A 24993-nucleotide genomic window follows, 5' to 3' on the forward strand; every position below is an offset into this window, starting at 1 on the left:
ACAAGTCAAAGGCACCAGGAGATACCTGTTGAGGGCCTGAAGGAGCTATGGCTCAGTGGTGTACGTACGTGTGCTTGATCGGTACACTCTGCGACAGGTAGATCGCAGGTTCAAGTCCCATGCCATGAAGGTATACAGTGGACCATTGGTGAAATTCAACTGGCTTTTTTTCAGGTGACATGTCAATTATTCTTGGAATCCAGAAAAAAATCAGTTGAATTTGACCATTTAAAACTTCCTCCTGTGTATAGCAGGAGGAAGCTGGACAGAGTTAGGATAGCTGGACAGAGTTCTTTCAGACACAGTAGTGCTTTGGGGTTTTCTTTTCAGGGCGGACGGTCATTCAACTATGACAATATGTGACTGTGTGACCGACCCACAGATGGGGTCGCGCCAAACGGAGCCAACGCTTGGGATACAGTTTGGTCTAATTCTGTAATTAAAGCAACAAAGTAGATTTATTTGAGGTAATTGTACTCTAAGTAAGTGTGTTAACATGTTCTAGGGGGGGTTGATATTGTCATCGTAAACCAGGCTTGTCAACTCTCCTGGATTTCCCAGGAGTCTCCTGGATTTTGAACCCCTCTCCTGGGAGTCTCCTGGATTGGCAAATCTCCTGGATTTCTCCTGGATTTTGTATCAAACTCCCCAAATTCACCAGAACATAGGAAATTACATCTACTATGTTAAAAATTTTCTGGGGGAGGACCCCCAGACCCCCCGCTTTAGGGGTGGGGACAATGCATGCAAGACAGATCATACAGATATCCACTTAAAGATTTTCTGGGGGAGGACCCGCTTTAGGGGTGGGGGCAATGCATGCAAGATCATATTCATATAGATATTCACTTAAGTAATGACTTACAGATGAGACGTCATTATTAAAGATGTCTTACTTTGCTTCTGTCATCAGATCTGTACACCTACATTTGACATATTAGGCTGAAATTGTACACATGCTAGTAAAGTAAGCCTGATAAATGTACCGATTGTAGTGGGTTGAGCTATCTTTGAGTCATGTGACTCCCCTAATCACCCAATATGCTGAACAGCTGAGACACCTAGCAGTATAAAATTAGTCCATGGGCCAGACGGGTTGTCGGTATCAAAAAGGTGGCAAAGGTTACCATGCATTTTTGAAAAGCTCTATATCTGTAGATTATATTTTGGTATGATAACCCTTTCTTAGACCCAGCTAAATTGGTGTTATCAGCCGCTAGAGTTGGTCCCATTAACTTTACATTACAGGGAAAAAATGCAAAAAATTAATCTGCTTTAAGTAGCATAAGAGGGGTCAAACTAGGGGGTTTTCATGATGCTGAATCCATTGCAAGCATCTGTTTAGCACGAAAAACATTCCTGGGGCTAAAACAGCCCCCACAAAAGTGATGACTCATCACTTTTCATCACTAAACCATAGTCTTTTTAGCCCAAGGAATGTTGTTTGTGCAAAACAGATGCTTGCAATGGATTCAGCATCATGACAAACCCCTAGGTTGACCCCTGACACCCCTCTTATGCTACTAAAAGCAGATACATTTTTTGCTTATTTTCCCTGTAATGTAAAGTTAATGGGACACCAACTCCAGCGGCTGATAACACCAATTTAGCTGGGTCTAAGAAAGGGTTATCATACCAAAATATAATCTACAGATATAGAGCTTTTCAAAAATGCATGATAACCTTTGCCACCTTTTTGATACCGACAACCCGTCTGGCCCATGGACTAAATGGAGACACACCCGGCCAGCAGAGTAGCTGGCTGGCTTGTGGTTGCCTGGTGGTATTGGGTTCTAGGTGCTGGGGTCATGGAAGGTATGCTCTGTTCTCATCTGTATGTTTTAGCTGATATGAAGTTCTGGGCATAATATGAATGTTTAATGTTGCAGGCACTACAGTGGGATGTGCTGCCATTTCCCCCCACTTGTAATTAGGTCTATTAGCCTCGTATGCTTTGCATGCGGCGCTGCTGTCAAGCTTCTGAGGTTTGGACTTGCCTTTTGGACCAGCCAGAGCACTGACTGCGTGGACCCCTCCACGCCATGGCCTCGTATGCGTTTGCATGTGGTGCCACTCAGCTCTGGATGACTCATGACGCGTGGCCTCTCCAGGGTGTGACTGCATGGCCTCTCTTTGCTTACTGTGACTCTCAATGAGGTAAAGGTCTGCCTGTATTTGTAGTATTCTAAATTGTTTCGATTTGTATTGTTTATTAATTATTTATTTGTTTTGTTAGGAGAAGCTCTGTATTTGCCTCTGCTGTTTTTGTCCTCCTTAGTTTTGTTATTTTGTTTGGTTATTGTTTAAGTTTCATTTGTGCTTTCGTGTAAACCAGCTGTTATTAGTTTAAACTAGGGCTGGATATTTGGCTCTGGCCGTGCCGGTGGAAGGGTGGGCAGAGGAGTCCCGAAAGGGGGTTGGTCACAAGCGGTGTTGTAGTGAGGAGGTTTATAGTGTTTTAAACGGTGCATGATAACTTGTCTGCTGCATGTCTTTTATTGAGTGTCTAATAGTTTGTTTCTCTTGCAGTGCGAGTGATAGAAGTGATAGAAGTGTGCGCTCCCTGGTGGCGGTTTATCTTTCCCCTCACTTCCCCTCACTCCTTGCCACCCTCCTGTATGTTGGACACCTCCCTACCCCCCGGTACAGTGGCCTATAGCCTGTATAGTATATTGAGTAGTTTTAATCCTTTTGATATTACTATTGGTATTTTTGTAATAAAGTCAAATATAGCGCTTTTACATCGAATAAATCCATATATTTCTAAGCTTGTCTTTCCTTAAAGTTTGACATCCTTATTACATAAGCTGCCTTGATTGATTAATAAAACAAGTATATACTTTCAACTGGAAATACACGTCTCTGCTCATACTTCTTAACTAAACCTGTGATTCTGGTATTCAATATATATGGTTTATAGCAGGGGTCTTCAACGTTTTCAGGCCGGGGACCCCCAAACTGATGGGGAGATGGAGCAGGGACCCCCTACCATACCACCTCGTAGGGTGGGGGGGTCGGGGCTACGACATATTTTTATTTTAAACATGTAAGTTACAGCGAGCAGGGTCGTACCACTACCATTTCTAAACATACTACTTATTAACTGAGAACCAATTGTGTCAATAATATCAACAATCTGTCAATTGCATAGTAATCATGTATTCAAGCTATTCAAAATGGATAGAATCATGATTTATTTTTTAACATAAATGTGAGAAGAAGAAAAAAAGAAAAAAAAAACATTTTTTGATTTTTTTTTTTTTTTTTTTTTTAAAGCAATAATTTCGCGGACCCCCTGCAGTACCTCCGCGGACCCCCTAGGGGTCGCGGACCCCCTGTTGAAGACCCCTGGTTTATAGGGTATTCTTTGGGTGAAATTCCCAGAGTGGCGTTGTCGGGTTTCCTGTTTCCGGGCCAAGTGCCCAGGTTACAAATTGGCGTTGTCGGCAGGATAATAATTGTAAAGCAGAGACGTGTCATAGTTTTTTTTGTAAGCTGGTTTGCACTTTGTTTAGTTTTTGTTTGTAAATGTTTGAGTCTTTGTTTTGAAAGTAAGGCTTGTTAAGGACAAAAACAGCAGTTGGCCTTGGATTCTACTCAAGGCACCGGTGGACATCTGCCTTGCTGGACCTGTGATTGGTGATAAGAGATCTGGACTGAAAAGGAAACACTGCAAGATCTTCTACTGCTAACTGAACTCTACCTCCGACCTTACTGATGGGGCCCTGAACGAACTGACATGAGTTAATCGTTGGGACATCGATAGAAAGCAGGGGGTAGATTGTAGTGGGTTGAGCTATCTTTGAGTCATGTGACTCCCCTAATCACCCAATATGCTGAACAGCTGAGACACCTAGCAGTATAAAATGGAGACACACCCGGCCAGCAGAGTAGCTGGCTGGCTTGTGGTTGCCTGGTGGTATTGGGTTCTAGGTGCTGGGGTCATGGAAGGTATGCTCTGTTCTCACCTGTATGTTTTAGCTGATATGAAGTTCTGCGCATAATATGAATGTTTAATGTTGCAGGCACTACAGTGGGATGTGCTGCCATTTCCCCCCACTTGTAATTAGGTCTATTAGCCTCGTATGCTTTGCATGCGGCGCTGCTGTCAAGCTTCTGAGGTTTGGACTTGCCTTTTGGACCAGCCAGAGCACTGACTGCGTGGACCCCTCCACGCCATGGCCTCGTATGCGTTTGCATGTGGTGCCACTCAGCTCTGGATGACTCATGACGCGTGGCCTCTCCAGGGTGTGACTGCATGGCCTCTCTTTGCTTACTGTGACTCTCAATGAGGTAAAGGTCTGCCTGTATTTGTAGTATTCTAAATTGTTTCGATTTGTATTGTTTATTAATTATTTATTTGTTTTGTTAGGAGAAGCTCTGTATTTGCCTCTGCTGTTTTTGTCCTCCTTAGTTTTGTTATTTTGTTTGGTTATTGTTTAGGTTTCATTTGTGCTTTCGTGTAAACCAGCTGTTATTAGTTTAAACTAGGGCTGGATATTTGGCTCTGGCCGTGCCGGTGGAAGGGTGGGCAGAGGAGTCCCGAAAGGGGGTTGGTCACAAGCGGTGTTGTAGTGAGGAGGTTTATAGTGTTTTAAACGGTGCATGATAACTTGTCTGCTGCATGTCTTTTATTGAGTGTCTAATAGTTTGTTTCTCTTGCAGTGCGAGTGATAGAAGTGATAGAAGTGTGCGCTCCCTGGTGGCGGTTTATCTTTCCCCTCACTTCCCCTCACTCCTTGCCACCCTCCTGTATGTTGGACACCTCCCTACCCACCGCCGGTACAGTGGCCTATAGCCTGTATAGTATATTGAGTAGTTTTAATCCTTTTGATATTACTATTGGTATTTTTGTAATAAAGTCAAATATAGCGCTTTTACATCGAATAAATCCATATATTTCTAAGCTTGTCTTTCCTTAAAGTTTGACATCCTTATTACATAAGCTGCCTTGATTGATTAATAAAACAAGTATATACTTTCAACTGGAAATACACGTCTCTGCTCATACTTCTTAACTAAACCTGTGATTCTGGTATTCAATATATATGGTTTATAGGGTATTCTTTGGGTGAAATTCCCAGAGTGGCGTTGTCGGGTTTCCTGTTTCCGGGCCAAGTGCCCAGGTTACACAAACATGCACAAAATTCAACAGAACACAGGAAAATATATCTATTAATAATTTTTGGGGAGAGGACCCCCCCAGACCCCGGTTGGGGAGTTCCGCGCACCCCCCAAAAAGAAATCTCCTGGATTCTGACAGTCCAATGTTGACAACCCTGTCGTAAACCCGATGTTTATAAAGTGTGAAACTGAGCAAAAAATGAACGCAGCTGCCGCCCCGAGCGGCGCAGCGGCGGCGGCGATGATTGCCGATGAATGACGAACAGGCGACGCCGAGAACAGAACAGCAGCTGCGTTCAGATTCTAATTTCCAACTGACTCAGTTTCAGACTTTATAAACAACATACTATTATCCTACTAGCTCCAAAAATGTAAAATACTACAGTGAAGTAAAAGTATCAATACTGCAGTATAAAAAAAAACTCTGTTACAAGTAAAAATCCAGAATTCAAATGTACTTGAGCAAAAGTAAAAAAGTATTGGAATAATTAGTATCAAAACTAATGTTTGAAAATAGAGGATCTACAAGCTGAGAAAAAAGAAAATACTCCGGTAAAGTCAAAATTGTACTTACAGTAGGCCTACTTGAGTAAATACAGTTACTTTACTCTGGGTAAAACGTAGAGCTGCATTGTGTTGATAAAACTGACTCAATGATGTGCAGCGACGACTGGTGGTGAGGTCTGTGTATGAACGTCTGACTTTGGACGGCGTATGCACGTCGTATAGACGGCGTGCGAACGCTAGCCTGGTAATGGCTGTTTTTTGGTTGTTTTTTGGTGTGTGGCAGGTCTGACTTGGACCTCGTATGGACGGCGTCGCCCGCCGGTTGTGTGAGTGGGCAGAGTCTGTAGAAAAGGCGTCACATTAACGTCTTTGTGCAACATTTAAATATGGCCTTTGGATTGAAATCGAAGTGTGTGTGTGTGGGGGGGGGGGGGACCCTGGGGGGAGTGTTTATTCTCCTCATCAGAGCGCACACGCGCTCACACGCACGCACACACACACACACACACACACACACACACACACACACACACACACACACACACACACACATATATATATATATATATATATATATATATATATATATATATATATAGGCTATATATATTTTAATCAATCTTTATTCAAAAGTCATGACATACAAGACAATACAAAACAGACAGTGAGAGACAGAAAATGTTTTTCACTAGTCTTGAACCGCCAACCTTTGATTATCTAGTCAAAGTTCTTTCCTCCAAGCTATAGAGCCATAAGTCTAAAAGAGTAAAAATGAATAGAATGACACCTTTATGAACATTTTCTGTCTTTCACTGTCCACCTATGGAAAAGAACTTTTAAATTATGAAAAGAAAGCTTGGGCTTCTGAATCCTATGAGATTAATAACTTTGTTGTCCCCTGAGACTTACTATGGCTCTATAGCACAGAGGAAAGAGCTTTGCCCAGAGAACCAAAGGTTGGGCTGCATTCCTTGTCATGAAAGGTGCTATAAAAATAACGTTTATTGTTATTATGTAACATTGAAAGACAGACAAACAAAGTAAAACCTTACTATTGCAATTTCTTTTGGGTCAAACCTCAGATTGACTGGACTAATGTCTTCCCAGAGTTTAATCATGCACTACTTTTTTCTATGCAAAACATTATACATGGGTGACTCAAAATGCCTTTATGAATGCATTGGGTGCTCACACATCCTGAGTTATGGAAGCTCTGTTGACCCAATATCAGAAGGTCATTGACCCAATATCTCTCTCCTTTAAAGGGGCCCCACCATTCATTTCACATTTGTTCTTGTTTTTTGGTCTTCCCAGTGTCTCTTCCAGCCCCCAAAAAACATTCATTAACTCTAAGCCTTGCCTTTCATTTCAGTGATTTTCTGAATGGGCGGATCTGAACGGTACTCTTTTGAAATCGAGCCCTTGTTTATGTCACAAAGGGGCTCATTTCCTCTTGGGCCCCCTTGAGGAGGGGGTGGTACTTTTTGGGAGGCTATATTCTATTGACACTGACCATGAAGTGAAGTGGTACTAAAAATTGGATTGACTCCACATGGTTCTCATCGTGGTACCATGCTAATCTTCTCTGTATCATTCCAATTTTAGCCCAAAGACAACACCCCATTGCCAACAAAGAGCATTTTGATATTGTATCTGAAATGGCTTGGAAGGAGGACATGAAATTTAAATATTTGATTTGTTCTTTAGGCTAAAACCTGTATAAAACCGTATTATGGACCAATATTTATATAAAATATATATTTTGAAAAGCATGGTGGAACATGGTGGAGTAGTGGTTGAGATGCAAGTCTCATATGTTAGTGGTTCTGGGTTCAATTCCACTGAGCTTGTTTTTCCAAGTTCAAACTGGAACTACCACAAGCAGAACTATTTGTTGATTCCTTTTTATTTTCTTCTAAAGCAGTGGTTAAGATACAGGGATTGCAATCAGTATGTTCTTGGTTTGAAACTAGCAAGAACATTTTCTCAAGGTTTACCTGGCTCTTGTAACCCAATCTTTCATTAAGATATTCACATAGACACAGCAAAGTATTAACTTTTCATTTACAAGAAGTCTACAGTTAGAGAATGTAGAAGCATTGCTGTTTTGACATTTGCCTGTTATCTCTCCTATATGGTACCTAAGTTTTGCATCTGGGTCTGAGAGGCTAAATCTCATCAAATGGTGGTCCGTGGCTCAAATGCCTAATAAATAATGGACCTTGATATGAAAAAGGTTGAAAACCACTGTCTTAGAGGTTAGAATATCTGGGGAGTCAGTTAGGAAGTTCTCCTAACGCTATGGGCAGAGCTAGGTGTCCTCTAGCTGTGGTAGCGCTATAGGACATCACTGCAGGGTTCCCTGGGTTCTCTGGCAGATGCTCTTCAAATGGTTGGTGCACCTGGATGTGTACCAGCTCATCTTATAGCTGTCTCCTGGGGACAGACGGCCACACATCTCCTTGTTTCTTTCTTCATCAGGGACATGGAACCAAAACCTGACAAGACAAAGGAGAATGAGGAACGTTGTCTATAGTCCCGCAATTCCCAGCCTATTGATTGATTCTTAAAATAAACATTCACTGAAAAAAACACACAGCCCACCCAAATGACCACTTTGGGCTGCAAATGCTTTTCAGGTTTTCAAATGGGCCCTGATGCCTGATCCAGAAAAGGCTGGGAACCACAGCTCTATATACAATCTAGGGCAGTGGTTCTCAACCCCAGGGGGGTCCCCAAATTATTTTGGGGGGTCCCCAGATGATTAACTTAATGTGCAACATTGTTTTGTAAGAGTAAACACAGCAGCATAACGCTTAAGTGTATGGAGGGTATCTGCACATTTCTAAAGTGACAATTTGAGGACTTTTTAATCTCTAAAATGACAAATTAAACATTGGTCAAATTGTCAAATATTAGAGGAAGAAATTGTGAAAATAGACGATCTACATGCTCACAACGCCTCGCAACACAAGGTGTTGTGAGCATGTAGATCGGCTGTATTTTCACAATAGAATATTGTATTGTACAAAATGTAATGCCTCAACTCTTAGTGCTCCCCAGTTAAAATATGTTTATTTTAGGGGTCGCGGCCTGAAAAGGTTGAGAACGCGACTGATCTAGGCCACCCTGTGTGAAGTGTTTCCATCAGTGATGTTAACATTGTGCTTGCAGTTGTGCTCTTACTGTGGCCTCTTGTCTATGGGGGTGGTGTCGCTCCACTGCCAGCTCCCATCAGCAACGCTGCTCCTCAGACCCAGCCAGTAGGAATCTCCCTGGCTCAGACTCTGGGCCTGTTTCCACAGGAACACCTGAGAGCAAACAATAAAAACATTATGATCAAATTAATACCAACCGATGATGATGATGATGATGATGATGATGAGAGAGAGAGAGAGAGTGCAGACCAGACAACACCAACTATTTAGCATCAGGGTCTTGATTGGTTATTTTGCGCATGACACCATGCATGACAAATATAGGGTGTAAGCATATTAACGATTATATGAAAGTCAGAGCTTCATAATGTCAGGGGAACAAAACTGCAATAAATATCATTGTGCTGCAGTTTCATGGTGTGTATATGTGTGTCCGGGGCTGTACTAAATATGTTCAGAATGCAAATGAATAGAGATAATAGATAATAGAACTATTTGCATTCTTTGACACAGATGAAATATCTTTGGAAGTTGCAAAAAACACAAGGAAGGGAAGCGTTGGAGCCCCGATATACAGTGTATCACACAAATTGAACCACTTTGTCAAAACAGAAGAAATGAAAAACACTTTTCTTTTTACTACTAAGAGATTGAGATAACCTTGAACCTTAAAAGAGAGAGAGAGAGAGAGAGAGAGAGAGAGAGAGAGAGAGAGAGAGAGAGAGAGAGAATTCACCTGCTCCTCCTGTGTTCTGATCATGACCAGAGTGCCCCCTAGTGTCATACAGTGGTATTGACTGCTGATCCAGTCAGCTCGGTCCTTGCTGAACAGATAGCAGCTCTCTACTAGAGACAGCCATCCTTCAGGACAAGACGTACAATTACGCTCTAGAAAGAGGATAATAATAATTACTAACTTATGGCAAAATAATAAATGTTATTTTCAACAGAAGAAATACTGTACAACCACAAGATGGTGCTGCACCCTTTTCTTAATAAATATTCCTAGCCTAGGTATGTTTCATAAATCATTATAGGAGTTTTAGTGCCAGCAAACTTAGAAGGGATACCTGGTCTGATTCACTGTTCAAGACTGTATCGTCCACATACTTACTATTGAAGCCAGGCTGGCTGAAATACTCTAATTTATGTATACTCATAGTCATGATAGTAGATAGTCTACATATTAATTCATATATTCCAGTATTTCTCAAGCATTTTCAAGTAAATTACCCCCACATTCTATATAGCTGTGAAGCCCCATCTGACAACTTGTGGGAACCCCCACACACAATATTCAGTGAGACACAGTGCAGATGTCTATAGTGTCAGATTGTCAGTGTATTCAGTTCACCCACCCTTGCTGGTAGTGTTGGTATCAGGACAGTAGAGGTTGAGGGCAGGGTACTTGGAGAACAGCATCTGGTAGGCCTGCTGCACAGAGTCCAGTCTGTGTGTCAGCTCTGTCAGTCTGGACTGCTGCAAGCTAGACTGAGACTGGAACATCAAGGTGACACTCACTACTGCAGTGCACGCACGCACGCACGCACGCACGCACGCACGCACGCACGCACACACACACACACACACACACACACACACATACACACACACACACACACACACACACACATACACACACACACACACACATACACACACACACACACACACACACACACACACACACACACACACACACACACACACACACACACACACACACACACACGACAACAACCAAAGACCAGAGCATTCAGATATCTTACTCTACAACCTCCTGAGAGTGACTAAAAGTGATCCTACGTTAAATTAACACTCAACATTTTGCTGTGTGCTGCTATGGTTCTGGACCTTGTTCTCCTTCACTACTGCTTGCAATTCAGGAAATGAAGCTGACTGTGTTTGGACATGTTGTCAGCTAAAAGCCTAAACGTAAAATAAGACACTGTAGAAGCTCCTCAACTGTCAATATGATGGATGGAATACTGTAGGTCAATGTTCACACTGCATTGTGGATAAACTGTTGCTCTGCTTCTATCCCAAAACAACTTGCATTGGAAATCCTAGGCTGAGAGTGAGTGTTTGTGCTGTCTAATGTTCAGTGTACTGACATGACATCATGTGAGTGTACCCTAAGCCAGGGGTTTTCAAAGTGGGTGACGGGGCACCCTGGGGTGCTGTGACAACAGTCCAGGGGTGCCGCAAGATAATTTGATAATAGTTGGAATTTATTTGGACATTTAAAAATATATATTTAGTGTCATTTTAAACTTTAAATACAATGTTATTTTCCGTCAGTTCTAACCAAAATGTCTATTATCTCAATGTTTTCCTTGCAACATAATCGCTAATATATTCTATAAATATAAGGTGCTGAGAGTGAAAACTATGAATATAATGTAGGGGTGCCTCGGATGAAAGATACATTTCTTGGGGTGCCTTGAGCCCAAAAAGTTTGGGAATCCCTGCCCTAAGCTGCTACTGTATACAGTTCTTCCTTCCACGCAAGTGATCCTTCACACAATGCTTTACAATTTTTGCGTAGGCAGTTTGGTTTCCAGGCAAGGAATAGATGTGATCAAAGAGAAATCAATAGGCTTCAGATTCAGTGGTCTAACAACAAAAATCAAACCTCTGTTCGAAGTGGAGCTGTGTGTGTGTGTGTGTGTGTGTGTGTGTGTGTGTGTGTGTGTGTGTGTGTGTGTGTGTGTGTGTGTGTGTGTCATGTGTACCGATTTTTGTGACATTTGAAGAAAATATGTAGGAAAGGGAGCAAAAAGTGTGTTTTGGAGAAAATTCAAGATGGCGGAAAATCTATTTTTTTTTTTTTCCGATCTACGGTTCAAGAGTTACGGGGCAAAACGTAAAGTGGGCCGTTATAGCGCCACCATGAGGCCGAGTGATGTAATTATTTTTCGATTAATTCTTAAAATCATTATGAATCTCCTCTCCGAGGTTTGAAACTGTAGCTCCTATGGTTTACGAGAGAAAAATACTTGAAAGTGATTTCTTGCATTGTCCCATTATAAGTCAATGGGGACAATTAAGCGTCGTTTTTTGCCGATTACGTCGGCATGGTAAGGCGGATCGGAACGAAAGGTAATAGAACACCATTCCCGGCCGAGCCGCACATTTTGATGTATATATTGCGCGAGTGGCGTAAATGGTGCGGCACTAGTTACGCGCCGAAGTCAGGCTACATACACACACACAGACACACAGACACACAAACCCACACAGCCACGTATAGGGAGCTTGTGTTCCACACAGCTCCAAAAATCTGCAGTATGGTGGCAAATTCAAACACATTGTGTGTTTGTGTGGGATCATTTTAATGCACTGAGCAAACTTCTTCATCATCACAGTGTACACTCCACACGGGCAGGACAAGGTACAACACCTCCACAGTATGGTTGAAATGTCATGTTTTGTGCACTGTACAGTGATAAGCCCACACTGCACTGAGAAGTAGAAAATAGACAGTTGAGCCTAAATATGAACATTTGCTCACAGCCCTGCAGCAAGATGACATAGACCTACAGTCTGTTTGGTGGAAATCTGGTAGTACAGTACTACTCACTATGGAGAGTGTATTATAGGAGACATGAAGTACAGTACTCACTATAGAGGGTCTGTAGGAGTGTGACCAGAGTCAACAGAAAGCAGAGCAGGGAGAAGTAATAAGCCAGCTGCCTGTGACACCATGAACTGAAACACACACACAAAGCAATGCAATAAACTGTGGGGTTCTCATCTCAACTCAACACTACATGAGTTTTTGTCATTACAGAAGAGTTGAACTATTCAATGAAATCATATGATGTAGCGTTTGGCTGGAATGAAATCATATGATGTAGCGTTTGGCTGTAACTAAACGTACTGTAACGTTTAGTTACAGTACGACTGCTATAAACAATAAAATAAACAAACGGTCACCTAAATCAGGGGTTTTCAAAGTGGGTGACGGGGCACCCTGGGGTGCCGTGACAGCAATCCAGGGGTGCCGCGAGATCATTTGATAATTATTTTGAATTTATTTGGACACTTGAACAAAATATTTAGTATCATTTAAAACTTGAAGTACAAAGTCAGATCTAACCAAAATGGCTATTATCTCAATGTTTTCATCGCAACATAATCACTAAAATATCGTCACTGTTGGGCAGAAACCTCGTATCTCCAAGTTTCAAATGTGTACGTCTTTTGGTAAAGCAAGGCCCTGCTTCATCATACAAGACTGTCGCACAAAACTAGTGAAAACAGCCGATCTACAAGCACACAACGCCTTGCGATGCAAGGCGTTGTGTGCTTGTCGATCTGCTGTTTTCACTAGTTTAGTACATTTTATAGATGATAAATACAAAACGAACGGTTTTGGACATACAACGATATGCTATAAATACGGTATAAGGTGCTGGGAGTGAAAATTATAATCTAGGGGTGCCTCGGATTAAAAAAGAATATTTATGGGGTGCCCTGAGACAAAAAAAGTTTGGGAACCCCTGACCTAAATTATTCATATTTATTCTTCCATTACTGCTGACCCAGAGAGATGTATTTCATTCTAGCAACTTCATGATATTATAAACTGGTTTACAATTGTCACTTATGGTGACAATTAAAATGTTTCTAAAATGCTGAATTTGTTTAATATCAGATATGAAAATGAAAATAGAGACCTGGTTTGTTGGAAGCTGGCTTTTGTTTTTTCTCCATAGTGGCATCCATCATGTTCTGGAAAAGTTTATGATTCATTAGAAACAAAATATTTCCTCATACTGTACATCTAACTAAATTATACTAGCAATACTTTTAGGAGATGGAGTCTACTCACATAGTTAGCTGTTCTATATGGTCTCTGTAGGGCAGAGGACAGCATTAAACATAAAGTCTGTTCACTAGCAATTATTCCATTTAAAGCTCTGCCATCAAGGTGGTTTCTGGCAAGGCAAGTGAAACACCTGTTACACTTCAGGTTTGATCATTGAAGTCTGTTAGAGTTAAGACAATACCCATTTCATTTGAATATTATGAGAGATACTGTACTGTAGTTCTGCTGTAGCTTCATGCAAAGCAGCTCTATGTCTGATAAGAAAGTGTAGTTTTACAGCAGCTGAAGGCCTCCACTACATATTGTGATTCTGTTGTTCATCACATCTCATGCTGAACAGTTTTAAAATGTCAACAGAACAGCACTACACTGACTGGATCAGAGAGAACCAAAGGTGCTGGTGTTGGTGTACAAGAAATTGTTGCTGTCTGTCTGGCAGAAACCTCTTATCTCCATATTTTAACTTTTTACGTTTTGCGTAAATGAATGCCCTATTTCCCCATATCTAAGAGTGTCACACAAAAGTAGTAAAAATAGCAGATAAACAAGCTGACAAAGGCTCGCAAAGTGAGGCGTTGTGAGATGTACTGTATATCTGCTATTTAAAACAACTTTCTGACTTTTGCTGCTCAGTAAAATACTTGCCACTAATAAATCATAGGTACAGTGTTACTGTTATCAATTGTTTATTAGCATGGTGTTTGTCTTGCTGCTATTTCTGCATACCAGACAGATGACTGGGTGTTAGGATTAGTCCTGTCTTCACCACTGTTCTGCACCAGTTGTGACTTAACTTAAGGTCAGTGGGTTAGTACCAGTAGTAATAGTTATTATAAAGAAGCCATATAGTAGATTATTATATTAGTTCTCCAGGAGGTATCGCCTATGATATTAAGCTTAATTAATTATTAATAGCAGATCAAGGCACTGTTATGCAAGCCATGGTCTAAGATACCACACACACAACCTTAAACTGTACATGGGAAAAAAGAAAAAAGTGTGAGGAAGGCAGAGGGATACAATAAGGGATATAATAGCCTACTACTTATCAAGGCTGGTATTATTATTATTATTCACTATTCAGTATTCTATAACCATTAGCTTAATTTACAGCCAAGCATGCTGTATGATGTATGCTATGAGGACATCTACTGGTCAAAACAAAGTGCATTATGTAGAATTAGCGTTGGATCACAAGACATTGAAGATGATCACCTCGCAAAAAAAAAAACAGGACAAAAATCCACTTGTCCTAGACAATTTGCCCTCCTGACCCCCAAACTGTGGAATAAACTCCATGTAGCACTTAGTCTTAGAACAACAGACTCACTCCCTAACTTCCGCTGTGGACTGAAGACTCACCTCTTCAGACTCCACCTAAACCCATAGCACTACTTTAAGCAGCTAAATGTCTTTGCCAGTTCCATATATGGGGCTTTCTCCATATCTGGAGTGTATCTCATCCAGGTCCAAATATGGAGTTTGTAAGGTCAGACTTCGGGCATCTCCATATATGGGAATATCTCTACAAATGGAGTATGAATATTCAGTGGCTACCTATAACTGCCCATGTGACGTGCGGTGAGTGAGGGTCTTCGTAACAGCCTAAATTGTAAATTGTAATTGTAATCTATCATGGCTTTATCAAAGCTACGGTAGAATAAGACTTCGTCTCTAATAAGCTAAATCTGTGCTACTCTATAAGGTCCATTGCAGCACTAAAAAGCTACACATCAAAGTAACAACCTATGTTGATAATAATGGACAGGTCATTAGGTCAGTTCCTGTAGTCCAGACTGCATTGCCACAAAGCAATGAATGAAAAAGAAGAGTGAAGTCAGGGTCATTGGCAGTTATTCTAGGCCCTGTTGAAAATACTAGGGCTCATAGAAACACACTGCCGATATTAATATTGTGGAAGACAGAACATCATCAAACACACATCCAAACATTCTTTTGCATCAATAAAGATGTTTTCATTAGGATCGGTGTGCATGTTCAAAATTATGTTCTGCAAAGCATCCACTGCACGATGTGTCTATAATGTATCTACATCTACCTCAGGCCACATACATCATTATCAACTTTTACTGCTCTAAGATGACCCAGAGTGGAGCAGTGGACTTAAACCATCAGTTACTTTGTGACTTGACTACTTGGAAGTTAATGATTAACTACGGATAAGAATCTAACATTAATACTTTCACTTGTGTTCACACTGGTTAGTTGTATAGGAGTCAGTAATGTGTGAGGATTTGTATGAATTTGCTTTTCAAGAATAAAGCATCATACCGTATGCCAAGCAGTGAAAGGTAAGAGATTATCTTAACATTTTCAACGTTTAATAATGAATAAATGTGGCTGCAGAACCATTGTTGTGTCAGGGTTTGTGAGCAGGAAACAGCAGTCGGTACAAACTGTTATTTGTGACGACAGTGCAAAGAAAGATATTTCCATTCTCATGAAGAAGACTGCAGCTCACAAATCTAACTATTTACAGATACATGTTATGAATGTCAGGTGTGGTAATTTGGACATTTCTCTTCTATACAGGAGACATGGCAGAGGCCAGAGGTCATGGTAGGTCACAACACAGTTTTTTATTTCCTGATAATTGAACCATTATCACTGATATGAAGGAGGAGGGAGATATGTGGTTCACATTTAAAGTAATAATACATCAACACTATCATTCACACAGAGCTTGACATTAAGGCTTGTCCTGTTGTCCGGGACAAGTAACAAATCCTTCCGGACAAGTTCATTAATTGTTCGTTGGACAAGTGGCTCTTGGTTTCACTTTTTCTGTGATGATTTAGTGCCTGCGCAAATCAGTGTTGTGAGGCACACATGGCAATTTTTTTCTTTTTGTTGTGTATGATGTCAGACTAGAGGCCTGGTCTTACTTAAGGTTTTGTATGCTTTCCATCGTCGTTTTGTATGCTATGACATGGAGATCTGCCTGGGTTTTGGACTGGTGTCGGCTGAGTGCCACCTAAAACCTGTGACAATAACCATAATCTGTTAGTTGCTGTCCCGGTCCTGGGTAGCTTTCGGCTGGAATACAGGTCCTCTCGCCAAATTTCCAACTCGCCAAATGACGCCAAATGAATTTTCTAGGGCAGCTCGCCAACTAGCATGGACATGTCGCCACATGGGTTAGGATGCCTCGCCAAATGCTCCAAGGACAGGTCGCCAAACAGCTTGGATGGCTCACCCCTAAGCCACGGACTGTGATATAAACAGTGGTGGAAAAAGTACTCACATGTTGTACTTAAGTAAAAGTATCAATACTGCACTGTAGATGTACTCTGTTACAAGTAAATGTCCAGAATTCAAAATGTACTTGAGTAAAAGTATGAAAGTATTGTCATCAAAATGTACTTAAAGTACCAAAAGTAAAAGTACTAAATGTTTGAAAATAGCAGATCTACAAGCTCACAACGCGTCGTGAGCTTGTAGATCGGCTATTTTCAAATAGCCAAGGTATAAAATGGGGCTAAAGTGGTCCATGCATTTTGTTTTATAATAGCCTATTCTATTTTTTAGTAGGCCTAATTAGTAACTTAAGTTTTCAAAAATTGTAGTGGAGTAAAAGTACAATATTTGGATCCGAGATGTAATGGAGTAGAAGTAAAAGTATTGAAAATTGGAAATACTCAAGTTAAGTACAAGTAGCTCCAAAGTGTACTTAAGTACATTACTTAAGTAAATGTACTTAGTTACTGTACACCACTGGATATAAACAATTATAATCTAACAATCAGGCCACTAGACAATATCTGCTCAGGGACAGCAGCATTATTATAACCATTAGCCTACTTACTATATAATATACTTTAACATATACAAACAGCTTTCACTTCATGGACACTGGATTTCTTTCTTTCTTTCTTTCTTTCTTTCTTTCTTTCTTTCTTTCTTTCTTTCTTTCTTCTGCTTTTCTTTGTGCATGGAATGTAGCTACATTATAGCACAATATGTCAATATCACATACTTATGGGTCATTGCATAATGCAGGCGCATGACCCATTAATCAAACACCTCATTTGACTGGACGTTTCATTGAAGGTGCAAAGTGCTTTGAGAACAAAAGGTGATGATAGCCTTATGTAGCCTACATTCCATCCTTTTGAAATGTCAATGCTTCCAATTTGTTGATGTGACACACCTAGAATGTAGTCACATTTTTGTGTTGAATTATTCATTTTATTTTGTGATTTGAATTCGTTTTGGGAGCTGTCAATGTATATAGATTGGAATTCATCTTGTCAGTAGGGGGCAGTATTTGATAAAGGTTTGATCTCAGAGTCAAACCAGAACATAATGTGTATATGTAACCAAGGTTGATTTGAAGTTTGATTTCTGGAGGAAAACTGTGAGGACCACCATTTGATGAGATTTAGGGCTCTATTATGATCCAGGTCTTATGCCTTAACTTCTTTGCCTTTTTTTTACTATTTTGAAAAACATTTTTAAATAATTCAAATGCTGATCTATTCTTATCTATTCTATTCTTCATTCTTAAACACTTGTGCTCTTGAATAAGCCTCCATGAACGTGTATCATTCACGGGCCCTATTCCCTACTGGTTGGTGAGCTGACTCGGGAATTTTGCGAGATGTCCTTGACTGGTTGGCGACCTGACTTCGGCGACATGTCCCGTGAATTTGGCGACTTGGATTTTTGGCGAGTCGACTGGATACCTTCGGCTGACACCAGTTTTAAATTCAGGATAACATGGAGATCCGTGCAATACGTTTTTGGCTAATTTATTTGGCTAATCCATTTGGATCTCCACACATGGTCCGTGTTGTAAAGTAACGAAGTAGGCCTACAAGTACTTCGTTACTGTAGGCTACTTAAGTACTTTTATTTATATTTTTTCAACCCTGAACTTTTACTTTTACTCTGTTACATTTAAAAGGAAAAAATCGTACTTTTACTCCACTACATTAAAATTGGACAACTCGTTACTCACTACAAATCGAAAATCTTAATATCATAGCAGTCTGTCTCATACTGTTTGATTAGTACAGCGCTGACTCGCTGTCTGCCTGTCTTCAGCGCAGCACTGCAGCCTGCCTAAGTTCCTAACCAATGGACCAAGGATAATAGGTGACGCATACGGAAGTATAGTCTATCAGTCTCATAGAGCAGTCTGGTTGTTGTGATGACGTCACAATCGAAACCTTTGGATATACGGAAATTGTGTCACAGCAGCGAGTCAGCGTTAGCTCTGTGGAGCGGCTACGATGAAAGTTTCGAGCTGCATGTTAAATTAAAAGGCTGCAGGCAGTTTCACACGTTTGTAATAAGTATAAATCCAAGAAAACTACTTGCAAAGCAGAACCAACCTGGATATTATTGACAAGGACATAAGAGGATTGTATTACAACAACATCAACATGATCAACCTAAAAGCACCATACGTGACATCCTCTGGTAAGAAGATATTAATAATTCCATTATGCTTTCTGGTTAATCAAGTGTCCTTTGCTGCTGCTGTGTGCATTTATATTTAAAGGGTTTACAGCCGCAGCGCGACGCTTATTACAGTATGTTTAAAGGAGTAGTTCACCACTTTTCAACCTGTCTTCATATAATAGGTCCTCACTAATGTTCATGATAAAATATCACAATTCTTTTCTACTCAGTCCAAGTCTCCTAGGAGAGCTGTGGGAAGTTCAGAATCCATCGTCTTGTGACATCATCATTTTCCAAAAAAAAAAATGTAATCAATATTTTTGAAAAAAATATTTAGATTTTTATTATCGCGAGAACAATGGCTTCCACTTTAAAATTGCAACTTTTCAGGAATAGAAAGCCTGCAGTTTCTATAAACTGGATTGGCAATCGATGATGTCACAAGACTATGGGTTTCTGACCTGCCCACAGCGCTCCTCTGAAAAAAAATAAAAAAAAATAAAAAAGAAAAGCTATTTTTGAGTGAGGACCAATTATATGAACATAGGTTGAAAAGTGGTGGAGTGCCCCTTTAAGCATGGTGGCCGCAGGTGGTGTCGCGCACTAAACAACAGATCTAACCAAAACGTGTTCATCTGGCTTGCATTCTGGGCTGCAAGCCCAGAATGCAAGCCAGATGAACACGTTTTGGGTTTATAGATCTGTCGAGCCAGCTGCCTGTGTTTGATGTGTCAACGTTGAAAGGACGAAACATAAATCACGCAGGCAGCGACAACAGCAGGGAGAGAGAGGATGAGAGCTGTATGATTGAGATCGACTGTTGACAACAACAGGGATTTAACGTTAGCCCATTTTGTGTTTTGTTCTTACTGTAGGTGTGTGCTTGTGCCCCTGGTATCCAGGGGTCACTGAATGTTCCAACCTATTAATAATGAAACACTTTGAGAATTGTACATTTTTGGTCTTCATTTTTTGTAGGCATCTTGAAAATATTTTTTGTACTTTTACTTGTACTTGTGTAGTCTACTTGTACTTTTTACTTTTACTTTTATACTTAAGTACATTTAATGAGAGCTACTTTCATACTTTTACTCAAGTAATAATATTATCGGTGACTTTTACTTTTACTTGATTAACTTTCAAGTGGAATAACGGTACTTTTACTTAAGTATGGGTTTCCAGTACTTTATACAACACTGCACATGGAGATCCTTGCAAATCTTTGAGGGTAAAACATTTGCATCTCCATACATGGAGATCCGTGCAAAAAACTTTGGCTGACACATGAGCATATCTCCTTGTATTAGTCCGGGAGCTGTGGGGGTGAACGTGGAATCGGCTGATAAAGTTTTTTTCTCAACTGATTCTTGTAGCTTGGGGTCACCTCTTAAGGATTCAAGATGATGACCAGTGATATCCATTGAGCATTTTTTATTATTAACCCCTTAATGCCTGAAACACAAGAAATCAACCCAGGAGGAAAATACCCAGAAAAATATTTTTTTCTGGGTATTTAAGGAGGATCTGAGGGGTCTAACTAGGGTTTTGTCATGATGCTGAATCCATTGCAGGCATTTGTTTTGCACCAAAAACATTCCGTGGGCTAGAAATGGCCTCAGAAAACAATACACGTATGGGTGAGTATTCATGTTAGTCGGAGGCCTTAGGGTTTTTTTTTCTCGTGCTAATCAGTCTAAAAGTGCAACATTTTGCACAGATGTAGCTCAGGGCATGCTCTAATGATTTAGCTAGGGCGCCCGAGTCGGCGACCTTCGGGGTCACCACAGCACCCACAAAACTCTGACTCATCACTTTTCATCACTAAAGTCGATGGGAGCCCAACTTGATTTGGCCGCTGTGTAGGCCTGTCACGATTTACGAAAAAATCGATTTAAATCGATTTTATTGGGGGACGGTGAAAATCGATTTTTTTAAAAACGAATCGCGATTCGACCACCAGAGGTCGCCCTCGACTTAATCTCCATTCTGTCTTCAACGTCTCTGCGTGTTCCAACGTCTAACGTCAGGCAGACACAGGCAGCGGCAGCTACAGTAGGAAGGCTCACCCACTCACAGCTGCCAGCGTGCCTCCATTGGGCTGCAGAGAAGAGCTCCGCGATTTCGATTGACAAAGAGAGCAGTTAGTTGAGTGCTGTGTCATTACTTTGCTGCTACAGAGCATAGCACTAATCAGTGCTAAGGGCTAACAACAACAATGCTACGTACCAGATGCATGTCTCTGCCACTGGTTACAATGTGGAAACAACGTTTCTAGTGAAAACAAGAATTGACACAGTCAATATATAAGCCGGTGGAATGGTAAACAAGAATTGACACATTCAATATATAAGCTGGTGGAATGGTGTGTTAGAAAGTCAGGGACTTTGAACAGTCTATCCACAATGAGACACTAGGTCTTGACTTTGATGAATTATTGATTTTGAAAAGAGGGTAAGAGTTGTTATTATGCCTTAGTTTGTGCCTGGCTTACAGTACAGTTGGCTTGATATGTACCACAAAAAATGCATTCTTTGATACAGTATTGAAAAAAGTGTAAGAGTGTTGTTTAAAAAAAGAACAGGATTTGACATTTAAGAATTGATAAGTTTACACTATCTGTCATTTGCTATTTGCTACTGTATAGAGGATAAGAGAACATCTAAAACATACAGGATTCCTTGTAAGAGAAGACAAGTGAACTGAAATGTTATTGTTGTTTTTTGTCATTTGATAGTTCTACTGTATTGAAAAGAGCATAAGAGTAAACAGTATTGTTAAAAGCAAAAAAAATACTGGAATTGTAAGAATTGTGGATTTTTTGGGGTAATTTCTCTGGAAAATAAATTTGTTGAAAACATTGTGAAAAAATCGTGACATGGTGAATCGTCAACCTTGAATCGTGATTCGAATCGAATCGTGGGTTTAGTAAATCGTGACAGGCCTACCGCTGTGGCGACCCCGAATGTCGCAGACTCGGGCACCCTAGCTAAATCATTAGAGCATGCCCTGAGCTACATCTGTGCAAAATTTTGCACTTTTAGACTGATTAGCACGAGAAAAAAAACCCTAAGGCCTCAGACTAACATGAATACTCACCCATACGTGTATTGTTTTCTGAGGTCATTTCTAGCCCACGGAATGTTTTTTGTGCAAAACAAATGCCTGCAATGGATTCAGCATCATGACAAACCCCTAGTTAGACCCCTCAGATCCTCCTTAAATACCCAGAAAAAAAATATTTTTCTGGGTATTTTCCTCCTGTGTGGATTTCTTGTGTTTCAGGCATTAAGGGGTTAATAATAAAAAATGCTCAATGGATATCGCTGGTCATCGTCTTGAATCCTTAAGAGGTGACCCCAAGCTACAAGAATCAGTTGAGAAAAAAACTTTATCAGCCGATTCCACGTTCAGCCAAAAATCACCATTTGGCTCCCGGACTATATGGGCCGTTCTGTCCATGACATCATGTTTGTGAGCCACGGATCTCCATGCATGGAGAGCCAAGCACATTTTTTGATAAACAAAAAAAAAAAACACAGAAAAAGAAATGACAAGTGATTTTGTAACCGGGCAAGTAAATGGGAAATGTACTTGTCCAAAGGACAGGTGCCTCAAAAAGTTAATGTCAAGCCTTGATTCAGACAGATAAGCCAGAGCTTGCTTAAATTTACATCACTAAATCTTTACTGCTTTCACTGAAAGTAAAGAAGAAAAAAAAGTTCAGACGCTGGTGAATGCTAACCTACTGACACTGGTGAATGCTACTATGCCTAAACCTAACCCTAGAACCCAACCCTAACCCTAACCCTTGGTCGAACTAATGGGACGTTGAAATATCAAGATTTTACCTTGTAGAATAATGTGTCTTTTTCCCACGAGAAGTCATCTCAGGTTAAATTGGATGTAATGCTCTTTATTTCATATACGAGTGAGACTTGATACTTTGTGTAATGTCTGATGGAAAACCAGCTACTTACTACAAAACTACTAAAAAATAGTTACTTCCTCTAGTGTGATCAATAAAACATGTGAAAGTCAAAACTGATTTAAATTTGTATTCATTTAGTCAACTGTCAGTAATTAGGACAAATAAACACAATGACTGTAGTTGTATGTAACAGCATGGGTGTGGTTGGGGGAGGGAGGGTGTCCCGGATCATACTGCCCCAACCCGAGATTCCAGAGACTGGTCCACGCCTGAGATTCTCAAGATATTTGTTTTATTTCATTTAATCGAAAATCACACTGGTGCCGATCTGCTCGAAAAGTAACGCATCCGGTGCTGCCCCCTGGACAGCAGGTCTGCTCCGCTGTTCTGTAAGCCTGGGACGTGAGAGGCCCTGACCGACTCTAGGCGCACCACGCGCCACAGAGTCATCTCGCGTGCTAGTTGATCCAAAACTCACAACAACAGGCCTCCCTGTTTGTTGATGTATAACACATTGTGGTAGTGTTGACGGTCCTGATCAGGACGTGCCACCCCAGGAAAAGCTTGAGCGCCAAAAATACCGTCATCAGCTCCAGTAGTTGATGTGACGTCCCAGCATGTCGGGGCCCCAAAGGCCCCTCGCCATGTGCCCCTCGAAGGTTGCTCCCCAACCTGAGAGGTTGATGTCTGTGGTGATCACCCGCCGGTGTTGCTCACTCACATGCTTTATTGTGCACGTAGGTTTGACCATGACTGTTCTGACGTCATTTGGTCAATGCCTTTTAGAATTCAGGTGGTCACTTTGGGGGCTTGACCACAATGTAGCTTCCCGGGGTGAAAGGAGATCAAAGGATGTAGTACAGTAGCCCTGAATGGAGACCAGAATCCTAACACCTTCCTTGATCATAATATAAGGTGAGATATGTATTCCAACTTGGCCAAGGTGGAATCCTTTGGCTGAGCGGTTAGACCCTCAATACTGTCTTGGTAAACCTGATCTTTTACTCGATAGTTGGTCTGCTCTTTTTTTTGCCAAAAATAGCCGATCTATAAGCTCACAGCGCCTCGCAGCACGAGGCTTTGTGAACTTGTAGATCTGTTATTTTTGGCTTAAGTTCTCAGAATAGGGATGCAAGTGGTTAAAGTAAACAAAACAAAAAAAGGATTTGGAGGCCACCCTGTAGTGAAGACCCTCTATGGGTCCTGGACCCCCTGTTGAAGACCCCTGTCCTATAAGGAAAAAAAGGGAATGTAGCAAATCTCTGAAGAAAACATACAGTATAGCGGCACATTCTCAGAAGGAATGTTTTATTATTTTAGCATGTGACTCATTACAGACCGTTTCTGCCCACAGCTTGTCTGTCTGTCTGTCTGTCTGTCTGTCTCTGTCTCTGTCTCTCTCTGTGTGTGTGTGTGTGTGTGTGTGTGTGTGTGTGTGTGTGTGTGTGTGTGTGTGTGCTGTGCGTGCGTGCGTGCGTGCGTGTGTGTGTGTGTCTGTCTGTCTCTGTCTCTCTGTGTGTGTGTGTGTGTGTGTGTGTGTGTGCTGTGCGTGCGTGCGTGCGTGCGTGTGTGTGTGTGTGTGTGTCTGTCTGTCTCTGTCTCTGTGTGTGTGTGTGTGTGTGTGTGTGTGTGTGTGTGTGTGTGTGTGTGTGTGTGTGTGCTGTGCGTGCGTGCGTGCGTGCGTGCGTGCGTGTGTGTGTGTGTGTGTCGGGGGTGTAATTGTATAGTGTTGGTTACATCACTACATGTCTTCTTAATTATGGTTAATGAACAGTAATTATTTCATATTTCACTAACTGTTTTTTCTTTACTTCAGGTGGTTTTAAACTCGTCACTGAAGGCTGTGGTCTGTATAGGAGAGGTAATTTCACCCTCCCCTGTCACCTCTCTCCTGAGACCAGCGCGTCCTCAATGACAATCAGCTGGTTTAAGGAGTCAGAGTGTATTTACCTGTATAAGAATGGTCAGGCGATAGAGGGGAGTGGCTACGAGGGCAGACTGACCCTGAACATCCA

General features: G+C 41.1%; 1 protein-coding gene across 1 annotated transcript; it reads right to left on the reverse strand.

Moving 5' to 3' along the window:
• Positions 1-7978: 7978 nt before the first annotated feature.
• On the reverse strand, positions 7979-23428 carry LOC308293054 (C-type lectin domain family 6 member A-like; the record flags this gene model as incomplete). The annotated part of the gene is made up of 6 exons (XM_080735484.1): positions 7979-8129; positions 8818-8942; positions 9526-9677; positions 10148-10275; positions 12411-12500; positions 23346-23428. 6 exons carry the CDS (start codon positions 23426-23428, stop codon positions 7979-7981), a joined length of 729 nt encoding a protein of 242 aa, XP_080591610.1.
• Between the last annotated feature and the right edge of the window lie 1565 nt (positions 23429-24993).

This window comes from Nannobrachium achirus, assembly GCF_963921795.1.
Source record: "Nannobrachium achirus genome assembly, chromosome: 10".
Taxonomy (NCBI): Eukaryota; Metazoa; Chordata; class Actinopteri; order Myctophiformes; family Myctophidae; genus Nannobrachium; species Nannobrachium achirus.